The 12,430-nt window shown below is 40.9% G+C and overlaps 1 protein-coding gene across 2 annotated transcripts in view; it reads right to left on the bottom strand.

Moving 5' to 3' along the window:
- XYLT1 (xylosyltransferase 1) overlaps positions 1 to 12,430 on the bottom strand; it is a 177,892-nt gene that overhangs the window by 29,920 nt on the left and 135,542 nt on the right. For both annotated transcript variants that reach the window (XM_088174415.1, XM_014895403.2), the window contains one exon: positions 263 to 479. In XM_088174415.1, the coding sequence (XP_088030541.1) occupies positions 263 to 479 (217 nt within the window). The remainder of the gene's footprint in view (positions 1 to 262; positions 480 to 12,430) is intronic.

The following is a 12,430-nucleotide window of genomic DNA, read 5'->3' on the forward strand; positions in this document are numbered from 1 at the left end:
AGATTAATAGGCTTAGAAATATAAAACAAAGCCACTCTTTGCAAAAAAGTCCCACTAACAAACAAAGCAATAAACAACTGCAAAAGATGTTCTGATCCTAAAGGGCTTACTCATCAAAGAAGTAAAATTTCATTACCCATTGTGGGACGCTTCAAAACCCACTGACATCAGGTGAGAGCCCCTCTGATTTCAGTCAGATCTTTGGGACAGGCACAAACATTGCAGGTGTGAACACAGAGAGGGATTCTTTGCATTCACATACCTCAGCAGGAAGCAGCGTGTAAGAGTAAAACCTCTTCATCTTTGTAACCAGATCATCATTGGAAAAGGTGACATATTCCACAAATTTCCTGTTGAGGAGGAACCAGTCTGAGCCCCCGTCGACTGTGATTCCCTCTGGGATCTTGCGGTCCCCCAGGCGCCACATGTGGGTGTCACACTCCAGGAAGAGCCGGTCCAGCCCCTGTTTCCTGATAAACCTGAGGGAATACAAGAGGAGACATCAAACCTTCATTTGTATTTTGCTATCATTGGGAGCTTTACAAATAAAAAGCTACTTTCTCAAACAAAAAAGGATCAAAAGGTCACTTGCTGATGTTTCTGTTCTACTCGTTAAGTAATATAGAGAGATTTAATAAATGATTGGCTATATGTTCAGTGACAGAGGCAAAGATCAACAGATTGCTTTAAAACATCATTTACACATTCTGCTGTCCTAAGGCTGTGCAGGTGACAGAGCTCTAGGGCAGGAAAGTCCATAATGTTCATTAACTCTGAACAAACCGCTGCAAAAGAACTGCAACATGTACAGGAACTAAACACAATCTTCTCTCTCTAAATAAATTCAGTTTTTAACAAACAGGAGAATGTACATAAAGGTAAAATAACCAATTTTCTCCTATGCTATTACTTCATTAATTTTTCTGTAGGGATATAGCCAATTAGGAAGAAATACCATTGTATTGGTCTTTGCTCCATTTTCAAGTCCCTGAGGAACAATGTTTTGTTATTGCTGAACCATGAATAAGAGGAGCAACCGCAGAACTGCAAAGTTATGGAAATGAATTATTTGAGACCAATATAAGAGAAGAAAAGCTGGGAAATCAATCTGTGTTTGAAAACACTTTGGACTGGATGCCCACTCGTGTTTGGAGACTGCCTGATCCAGGTTTCTGTTTGTTATTGTGTTTGGGAATGATTTCCCTGGAGGAGAAGCAGGGCAGCTGTGAATTAGCACCGAGGGGGCTGAGCACCATCCACCCCTGTTGGATGTGAGCACTGGACACATCCCACACGTGCTGAGCAGTGACAAATGCTCACTGAGCACACACCACAGCAACCCACAGCCACAGTCCCACACCCCTCTGGGGGCAGGACGTGCAGGACAACAACAGCTGTGGCATCTGCAGTGATCCCCTCCTGAGCCACACAGCTGTGCCAGGCTGTTTCAGGATTAGCAAGCCAAGATGACATTTTCGTGGTCCTCAAACACAGGCTACTGAAGGAAAGGGAAAAGAATTGAAGTTAAGGAACAACAAACACCAGAGCTTTCTGGAGTCCTGCATCTGGAAACATGAGCATTAACCCCGTAGGCCAACTCCCTGGCTCAAGTTCTGTTCTATACCAATCAAAGAACTGAGATGCAATTATGAAATGGTGCATATTAATTTTCAAAAGGACCGTAAATGACTTCAGGGTCTATGTCCTACTGATAGCTATGTCTCTTTTCACAGTATGAGAAGAGCTCCTCCGTTAACACAACAGTGTTGAAAACGTGTAAATGAGAGTCAAGAAATTTTTCTTTCCATGAACAAGTTTCTAATTTCATGTTCCATTATGAAGGATAATAGAAAAGTCTTGCAATTTTAATGCAGTGCTCTGGAATGTAATCTTCAAATTCAATATTTATGCAGTTATCTCCAAATCAAATATTAATGTGCCTGAAAGTTTGGTCATTTATTTATTTCTCTTCAAAACTAAATGCTCATTAGAGTTAATTATTTTAAGAAAATAACAGAACTTTATCGACTATATTTAAACAGGGACATAAAGTTATTTTCCATGAATTAATTTCTTTCAACTGCTATCTCTACCAATTTATCACCCTTTACTCTCCTTCTCAAATAGAAACTTCTTTGACTGCAATAGAAATCCTCAAACAAAAAAACCACCTGGCTATTTCAAAAACTGCTCTGTGTAGAAACTGCCTCAGCCTGTATGACATGATACAGCTCCCAGCTCCCTGGTACTGTAACAGCTTCAGCCTTATTGTCTGAACTTGGCAGCAGAGGAGCATGACCACACTCGAGATGAGAAGGTCCCAGCACATCCTGACTCACAGCTTCATGTTTTCCAAAATAGTTGACAGGCTCCTTTTTTTCTATACGTGCACAGTTCTATGGGGTTTTTTTTTGAGCTAATGGCTTGGAAAAGCAAATCTTGGGATATGTAGTGAAATAAGCCAATTCCTGGAAGTACAACGGTTTTCACATCAAACCTCAGCCCCCAAATCTTATACAACTGGGTTAGTAAAAAAAACCTAAATGTACTCTCCAATCACCCACCCTTCAGCAAGGCAGCACAGCCCAGCTGAAGAGCTGCAATGCCTTTAGAGATCTCCAAAGAAATGACCCTTTTGCTTGTGCTTCTTGAAACCCTCCTAGAAACATCACACCGGGTTTCAGATATAAAACAGCTGAACAGAGAGCAGGTGTTTTTCAGAAGGATCACCCTTACTGAGCCTCTTCATACACAGTCACTACACCTCAATGGAATAAGGCATTAGCAAAGCAAATCATTTCTGTGGCCTATGAAGCAATGATTTATGCAAGGGGCTGTGAAGACACAGCTCTCCACTGGGCAATTGCTTGCTGTTCATTTATGTTCCTTGGGAGCCAAGGGGACCAAGTGGATTCCAGATCTGCTGGAAGCTAAATAGGAGGGGCTGCTGGCACACAGAGCTGAACTGCAACCAAAGGGGAAAAGGTGGATGAGACTCCCTTTTTTCCCCTCCAGGCTCTCTTCTAGGATGAATGATGCTCTCAGCTACCCCAGCAATAGCAATTTGGGCACTCAGGCAGGCAAGAAGTTACTCTAAACATTCTGAATAGTGCCTGAGGGAAAGGGAAAGGGGTATTTGTATGCCACATAGGCCTTTTCAAGAAATGAAAAACTCTTGAACACTACAAATAGTTCATAAAGATTCTTGACTAGCCATCCAAGAATGATTGCAGCCACCTCTGAAAAGAAAGATAGGAAGATGGAGGGCAAAAGCATGACCCTACTGATTTGTTTCTAGTCTCACACTGTATTTCATTAGTTTCTGGTTATGCTCAAGGGAACACCAAAACAGTAAATTTTATAAAACCAGGCTAAGCTTCAGAAAGAGCAATCAAATGCAAAACAGGGTGGTATTCCCCCTTGCCTTTCCCTCTTGGGTCTCACAAAATAGCTTGCAGATAACTCCCAAATTAAAAGTAGGGGGAAAAAAAGGTTTAGTAGTAGCATTTCCTTAATCTTAGACAGTGGAAAAATTCAGGTGCTTCCTGTCACCCTGAACATCAGGTAAGACTGGCACACCTCTGCCAGCTGGAAATGCACTGGCCAGGACAATGACATCCAACTGAACCAAGGCATGGCTGGCCAAACACAACCAAGATTACCCTCAGCTGAAGACAACTGGCCTTTCTTCTAATCTAAAAAAAACCAACTGGAGTAAAGTAACAATGATAGGAAAAGAGTCAACCAGGAGACAATAGAATTAAAATAAGACTAGGGTTAAGAAAAACATGCCGTTTTGCCTTATTTCATAGAATACTCCATTTAAGACATCTAATGCTTCCCCTTAACAATTTTGATTCTTCCTGAAGAGCCTCCAGTTTTGAGGGTCTGGGATTACACTCAAAAGCAAGCAGGAAACAGAGGGCATTAAGAAAGTGGGTTGGCACCTAAGCTCAGCAATCAGACACTGACACACATGAAAGGTGCCCCTATGCCCCGTGTGTGGATGCAGCCTCACAGTTCACACAGCTTCACAGTTATTTTTATACTTTGCTGAAAGAACTCTGCTGCCTGCAGCACATGGTCTGTCACTGAGTATAGATGTCACTCCAGACAGCTCACGATTGCAATCCAGCTCAGGGACTTCCTTTTAATTTGTTGTTTATTTAAATACTTACAAATACATTTCTGACAAGACTCGAGGACTGTATGACACATAAAGCATTTGTAACTTGTGTAGCACATACTCCTACATGAGTATAAACACAGCCCAGCTCTTATGATATGTTCTAACTGCTAATAAATATTGTTCCACAGTTATTTAATATCAGCAAAAACACCACAATCAAATATCCTTCTTTTGGATAGTTTTCTCCAAGGGCCAGTGCAAACCACACCAACTTGTAGAGATCCCTGCTCCTGAACGCTCTACTTACACAGTATGTAAGTCAAGTCAGAGAGTTGGCTGTTTTCTGTTTCCTGAAGTTTATGAATGAATAAAACTTCCTAAAGCATTGGAGGCTATCAGATTGCTAAATGCCATTTACCAATAACTCTATCACTAAAATGTTTTTTTCTAGAAAGAATGTATTTGTTAAGGTGAAAAGGTTTCTTCCTAAATGTTTCCTGTTTCTGGCCTATCACCTAGAAAACTTCCCATTAACATTTCACTGTTAAGCAGGTGCACCTGCCCAGGACCTCATACCTCATCATCACTACTCAGGATTTAAGAATAAAAGCTATGAATAAAAAGTTTGCCTTGGGTTGCTATGCAGGATGTAACCAAAAGTATGTATTCTATCACTATCTGTTAAAACCAGGTGGGGCAGTGCTCTTTATATTTTCCATGACCCATCCTTCCTCCAGGGAAATGTCTATTGTTAATGGGCCATTGAGTCCCACTGCATGGCTGATGAAATTCCATCATCCCATTGATGAGGAGCCAGGCATTTACCACCTAGATAAAATCTGAGATTTGGAACATCAGAGCAGCCTTTTTCCACTGGATTCCAAAGGAAAATCAGACCCTTCTACATCATCACCAGGCCTTCAGAGGAAAACTGCACCTTCTACAGGAGCACTGCTCCACCAGAACCACATCTGTCACTGCAGCAGGACTGAGCCACCATTTAATGGGACTGATAGCAACACCCTGACTGACTGACAGGGTGTTCTCACTCTGTCAGTGTTTTTTTGTACTATCACATTTTATTTTAATTTTCTTATTAAGTTTTAGTTAGTTTGTTCGTTTTAATATTTACACACACTAGTAAAGAACTGTTATTCCTGTTCCCGTATCTTTGCCTAAAAGCCCCTTAATTTCAAAGTTACAATAATTCAGAAGGAGAGGCTTTACATTGGCCATGTCAAAGGAAGCTCCTGCCATCCTTAGCAGACATCTGTCTTTCAAACCAAGACAAAGTTACAAGACTCTAGCAAATGAATTCCTGACAAGTCAAAAGCCAATGTCAAAGCAAGAATCTGTAGAGCTAGGAGCTCCACTAGCATCATGTCCATGTTTCCCTGAGCATATGTGGACAAGCTCTGCATGCTTCAACTTTATCTGCTCCTCTTAATTGTCTTTAGATGAAAATTTGAGGGAGAAAGTCCATTTCAGTGCAAAAAGTCAAGTAAATATTTTTATAGACGAGAAATGTGAGAGTCACTTGCAAGCAGTGTTTGCATAGCCACCCTGGAAACTTAGCACAGCCAATCAGTTGGGAAGCACAAAACAGTAATTTGCAGTTTAGGTGACCAACTAGAAAGCACTGAACAATAATTTGACAATCTTGAGTGTAGCAAGAAGTAATTAGTGAGCATTCTCTAGGCTACCACACATCTCCATAAACCAATCACTGAAAAATTCTTTACAATAAGCAGATTAATGAATCCCAAAGCTGTGCAGAGCAGAATAATTCTCTGCCTGCTCAGGGTGGAAATCCTGGCCTCAATGAGTATGCTAAGGCCAGCTGACCTTGATTTCACTTCATTTCCATGAGTAACTCTATTCTACCAAGGGTTAAACAATATTACAACATCTGAAATGATTAACAATTGGTTATTTAAACACAATGCCCTTATGCTACCAGATATGAATCTGTTTTTCTAAGGAGATGATGTTGCAATGTTTCCTGAGACCTCTTCCTGTCATGCTGAAAGCCTCCAGGGCTGACCCCCAACTCCCAAAATGGAGTTGATGCTTGAAAAGGGGAACAGTGTCAAACAGAAATAGCACCTACTTAGTCTGTCAAGATGAGGAAGATTTCTACCCAGTATGACAGCATGGTGTGGAAAGCACAGAACAAACAATTCCTGCTGTTTGAAAAGGCCTTGAAAATAACTCTCAGTACAGACAGAAATGATGGAAGAAAAGAGAAAGAATAATTGTAACTTGCTTTTCAATGTGCTTTAACTATGGCATCCTAAAAGCAATTGCTATCAGGTCAAATATGTTATGAGAGCAGAATTCTTATCTTTTGTTAATTCCCTTACTCAGAAAAAAATATTTAAATATATTAGTATCTCAACAATCCCCCAAAGCTTTAATGCCAATGCAGAAACAAATATCAACAATATCAGAAATAATTTCTCTCTTGACTGAATTTGATCTAGGAAGATCTGGCTTATTTCAGGAGCAAAAGCCAAAGCCATAAATAAGCACACAAACTGAAATACTTTTAGCAGTTTTAGCCACTAAACACCAAAATGCTAAACGCTCAGGAGTTACCAAGGAACACAGGGAAATCTTACTTTTAAATGTGATTAGTGTTTGTCACCTGTATCTCTGCATGTCCCACAGTGGCTGTGCAGGGGAGGGATGGCCACACCCTGCACCAGGACATCACAGTGTCCCTGGGAGGACAGGGATGGGCTTCAGGGCAGAAAACCCAGGTGACACAGCCACCAAAAGTAAGACAGAGCTGAGAGATGCAGTTTGTGGAGTTTGTTCCTGGAGTTCCTGTGGCAGGAGCTGAACTGCCAGTCATGGGAACAAGCAGCTCAGCTGGAAGGATTTTTTGAAATCCATGTTTACCACAGTTGTTTTCAAAGTCTGTTAAAAACTTCTATGTTCAGTGTGCAATCAAACCTGGGGCAGACTACTGCTGCCACACACACTGGGCAACAGAAAGGTTAGATCATTTACAGTGCAGCAAAAATGGTACAGTAATTTGAATATCTCTTTCAAGATATAAATTCACCTTGAAATATTATGTTCAATGTGTCCCTTCTCAATCAATGGTATTTTTATGGAAGCCAAACAGCCATGGCACTTAAGAGTATTCCACGTGAGATGCTGTTGAAAGCTGATGAATACACACATTTTATCTGGTCATTATTCCGTCTCTATATGGACATGATGAGACTTTTCAAGCTTACAATAGGTACCTCATGTGCTATATAATTTGTTTCTGCTTCTTTCATATGCAATCTTCTCATAATACCCGTTTAATGCCTTAGTCCTAGCACATGTTTGCATTTTATTTAGAAGAAATTTCTCATTATTCTTTCTTCTTCTCCACTTCTTCCTAGACATTAACTTTCACTGGTTTTGAAAAACTTTTCTTTCCACTTTCTCTCTTTCAAAGGAGATGTTTATTTTTCAGAGAAAGTCTTAAAAAGCCTCCATGTTTCTCAATATTTTAATGCTGCAGGTCAGGGAGCAAAATGAAAAAAAAACTCTAAAATTCCTTAGTTGAAGGAAACTTGCAAAGTCTATTTTTTGCAGTAATGACTCCACTAGGAATTGCCTTGCTCTACTAACAATTCCATGCATTTCCTTGTAATCATAAAGCTCAAGAGAGACTTTCAAAGACTTTCCTGTGGGTTTCTTTCCCCTACTCTTCACTTACACAGTATCTTTTAAGCAATACTGAAACATGCTCTTAAAAGGTCAAAAATGAAACGGCTTCTTCTCACCATCAGGGAGACCAGAACTCAAGTGATTCTGTTTCTTTTTATATTAAATAAGAAGAACTGCAAAGGATAGTATGCAGAGATGTAGCATGAACTCACCACAGACTCAATGATATGAAACCTGACGTTTTGCCATCTGTTTGTCTCCAGAAATGTCTTCTCTAGAAGGTTTCTTGTCTCCTCACTTCCCTTCTAATGACTGAAGGCAAGTGTGAGTCCCTTCTATAAAGGTTTTCAAGCTATCAAATCAGGCCACTGACCTGTGGTTACACCAGGGCCAACATCATCGATGAAGCTTAAAATGATGTTTCCTGTCATAAGCATTTCATAAAATGTCTCAGGACCTCAGATGACAGGGCTGTTCACATGGCTGCAAATGAAATGTGCTGCTCAACGTTCTTAGATAGCAATGAGTCCTGATTATTTTACCAGTGTGTCAATTTTCACCTCCTTCCTAATTCTGTCCTTGCCCCATAAAGGATGGCTACTTCAAACCTTCCCACTTAAAGCACCTTCCTGAACTAGATGATCTTGCCTGTACACTCTAAGAACAAAGAACATCCTGCTTAGTCCCATGTCAATATGGCTGGTTTTGTTTCTCTTTGCATTGACAGCTTAGAGCTCTGTTTTCCAAAACTGAGCAGAAATAAAAGCCCTACAAGGAGGCGAATTGTCAAGCTGAAGCCATAAAGGCTTTATGGCTCCCCTAATGCTTAGCATAAAGCACTAAGAACATTTGAAAGTTAGCTGTAATGTCTAAATTTTTAAAGTGCAGTCTCTTTGCAGAGAAGATGCATGTTTCTATTTCAGTCACTACACTTCTCATGCAACTGTTAGGCTGAACTACTTCCAAGCAAAAAATAGATCTTAGTCCATGTGCTCCAGAATACTCAAGTGTTCTAAAAAATTTAGCAAAAAAACTATGAGGCTGAGGGTAATTTGTGCCAAAGGAACAAATATGTTACATTAGTAGCAGCGTAAGTGCTGTTAGAACATCAGCAACAGCATGGTCCAACAGCAGCGACAATGAATCCATTTCTTCCTTTAGTATTTGGGTACTTACTGGGCAATTCATCAGTGCAACACACAACAGTTTACTGTGTGATCCATTTTCATAACTGGCCACCAAACCCCCATCAACCCCATGTACAGCACACCATCAAACTGCATGTGCCACTGAGGAGAAAATGCATGTCTGCAATGGAGGTGAAACGGATGTGTGCCAGCTGTGGAGATTTTGGGAATGTGCTCCAGTCCTTCGGTAGCCAAGGTTTCTCCAGGCTCTGAGAACTGGGATGGGATTGTGATGCTCCTTGGTACAGTTCACCAACACCTCTAAAATTATCCATAACCCAGAAATCACAAAGGGAACAACACAACTGCAAAGAACAGCAGTAATGAGGAGAAAAAAAATCACTACAAGAAAGGAATATGGACACATATCAAAATTTTAAGGGCCCTTTCTTTAGCTGTTTGTATTTTGCCTATGAGCTCAAGATTCCTCGAAGATCTAACAGCATCCAGCCTCCTCAGCATGTTTACACTGATCCCAAATGACTGCTGTGGAGAGGTTTCTATACAAACCCCCCCTTTTCCTGCCTGACATTGATGATGCAACATTTGACTGTCTTTATATTTTATAATACATCTGACAGGTGCTGCTCCTGCCAAAAAAAGAAAAAATCTTCTGCGTATTTCAAACTGCAATAGCTTATACAACTACCAGGGTATTCACTTGCTTTTAATTGGCTAAGACACTGAAAGGAGGAAGAAATATGTTGCCCACTAAGCACTATGTAACAACTCCAGCCACTGTGTGCAATTTCATTTCATACATCCACCTCTGTCAGGAAATAATGCTTCTCCTGAGTGAAGGAGCCATTTTCATATCCCTTCTCTTTGCTGAAACCACTAAAGGAAAATCAGAGCAATGCACTTTTTCATGACTTTGGCATAACTAAAAGAAAACTTAACTCTAAAAGGAAACCTGTTTTCACTCCTTATTTGGCAGTAAAACATGTACTGATTGTGAACATGGCTTGAATACAAAGTACACTGTAATTGAGCTGTACAAGCATTTCAGGTTTAAGATGGCACTTCTAATCTTTCTCTGTTATATGATCCAAAGACTATGATGACTTAAAATTAAGAGTTTTCAGTTGTTTACAAGGCAGACTTACAGCTGAAAAGCGCATTGATTAGGTGCCATTATTCATCCACAAATTAAAATTAAAAGTATCAGCAAGGGTTATACATTGTTTTCAATTACGTTTAGGTGCTGTGCTCTGTATTATTAGTTCACATGTTTTGAGAAAAACACCTTGGACCAGCTAAATCATTATTGTACATGGAGCAGCAGCCAGTATAGCCCAGTGTCCTCTCCCTTATTATGGCTTCAATTAGTTCTTTTAAACAAAAAATTCTGTTCCAGTGTGTTTTGAGATACGATATCCAAAGGGAGTCTCCTTCTATTGCCCAATAACATGGACACTGGCCTGTGTTCTAAAAACTGTCCTTTTCTTGTTTTTTTTCTTTTGCTGCCAATCCTGGAGGCTGTTGCTTCTCTTCCAGACCTTACTAAGCTCTTGGCCATACCATTCTCTTCATGGGGTATTTCTTTTCCCCTGGGCTGTGACAGGACAAAGCAAAGAGCAAAATTTAAAAACTGGAAAAAATAATGGACAAAACCCCCATTCCTTACTCTTACAATGAGCAAGTCACTGAGTTTAGCTGTGGAAATTCCCCAGGCAAAGGCCACAAGAGGTTGGGAGAATATTGTGAAGCAGCACCACTACACACCCTTCTGCTCCCTGGGGACACTGGCTGTAGGACATGGACACAGGGTGACAGCCTAGGTGGCCTTTGCTCTTAGCTCACCTGCCTGAGCTTGTAGGAGGTATTTCAGCCCAGAGGACTTCACCACTCTGACTACAGGGATAAACCTCACTGGTGTGAGCACAGCTTACACACCTGGGGACTCAGTGAAAGTGGGGTGGGAATTGTGTGTCATATGGGGAGAGCAGAGAGTACACTGACCAGTTTAGTCAAGACTGAGTCACTCAAATACTAAACATGAAATATCAGGCTAGAAATCTTCACTTTTTTAGCTATTTCTCTCTGAACAGGTGGCCGTAGAGCTGGAAATTCACCCACAATACAAACAGGGGATAACTACTTTCTGATGAGCTTTTGGAAACAATGGAATTAATTTTTACCCAGCACCAGCATTATCAGAGGCGTTTGCAGCTGCTGGCTTGGTGTGTCTACAGCTGCCTGGGCTGCAGGAGGAGGGAAGCCACTCTACCTCCCTGATAGAAAATTTGGGGCCATGCCAAGGGATAATGTGAATGGATCCATTCAACCAGGGTCAGCAGTGGGAGCACTTACGGGACTCGGGGATTAGAAAACCATGGCAGACAGGGATGGCAAATCTCCACTCATGTCCCAAATCATGTTCCCTGATGCACAGGGAATTTATGGTGGGAATCCAGGAAAAAAACAAAACAAAACATGGTGACATGTTGAAATAAGATAAAAGGTATTTAGTTGTTTATACAAAGAGAACCATTGAACTACTAAATGAGTTTGCTATTCCTGTGATGGAAGGACAAGTGGCACATTAGCTCGTTATTATATTAATATCAGCTTAGTGCGTTTAATTGATCTAAATTGTTCTGATTCAGCTGAAGTTGGCGTTTTGAACCAGCCTGATGTTGATGTGCCATAATCCATTAGTTATTTTCCTTAGCCAGCTCAGGGAATTTGAGAAGTTTCAGGAGCACCAGAGGAGCAAGGAGGCAAGAGACTGACTGCTTTTCCCTGGCTCTTTCTCTCTCTTTTCCAACACTAACTCTGCTGTCGATCACTATTGCAGCTAGAGCTGAGTCTGCCAATCACTCTGACACTCTGCATTTCCCAAACCAGGGACTCTCCTGTGAAAACTGTTGACTTGGCTTTAAATATTACTCCTCACAGGATTATTTTTTACTACCTGCTATAGAATTTGTGCACACACAAGATGAATGCTCGTGAGGACTTAATTTAAACAGGAACATGACAGAATTGATAAATCTGGTGACAAGAGTAAGAGAGAGAGGAGAGAGAGAGAGACTTGTGAGTAATTCTGCCTGCGTGCTGTGCTGAACACACGACTCAGTGTGTCACATTCTCTGGGTACACTTGACATTTTACAGAATCAAGGGAAGACCTGGTGACCCAAGCAGAATAAAACAATATTTTCAGATACAAAGCCACTGGGACTCAGCAGATGGAGTTGCTGGAAGTGCAGCAGGACTGCTGTTATGGTACAAAACCAGAAAAAAAGAGGAATGCAAAACTATGAATAAATATGAAAACAGGACCACTGCAATCAGATGGGAAACTTCTTTCATCTGCAGAGGTTGTTAAAGCCTTTGGGAGATGGTGTTTGGTCACTGCAGCTCCCTGAAATCACAACAGCAATTTTCAGAATTACTGATGAGTGGTGGGAAACACAGCACATTCTCTTCTCCCTGAG

The sequence above is a fragment of the Sturnus vulgaris genome, chromosome 16 (assembly GCF_052056855.1).
Source record: "Sturnus vulgaris isolate bStuVul1 chromosome 16, bStuVul1.hap1, whole genome shotgun sequence".
NCBI lineage: Eukaryota > Metazoa > Chordata > Aves > Passeriformes > Sturnidae > Sturnus > Sturnus vulgaris.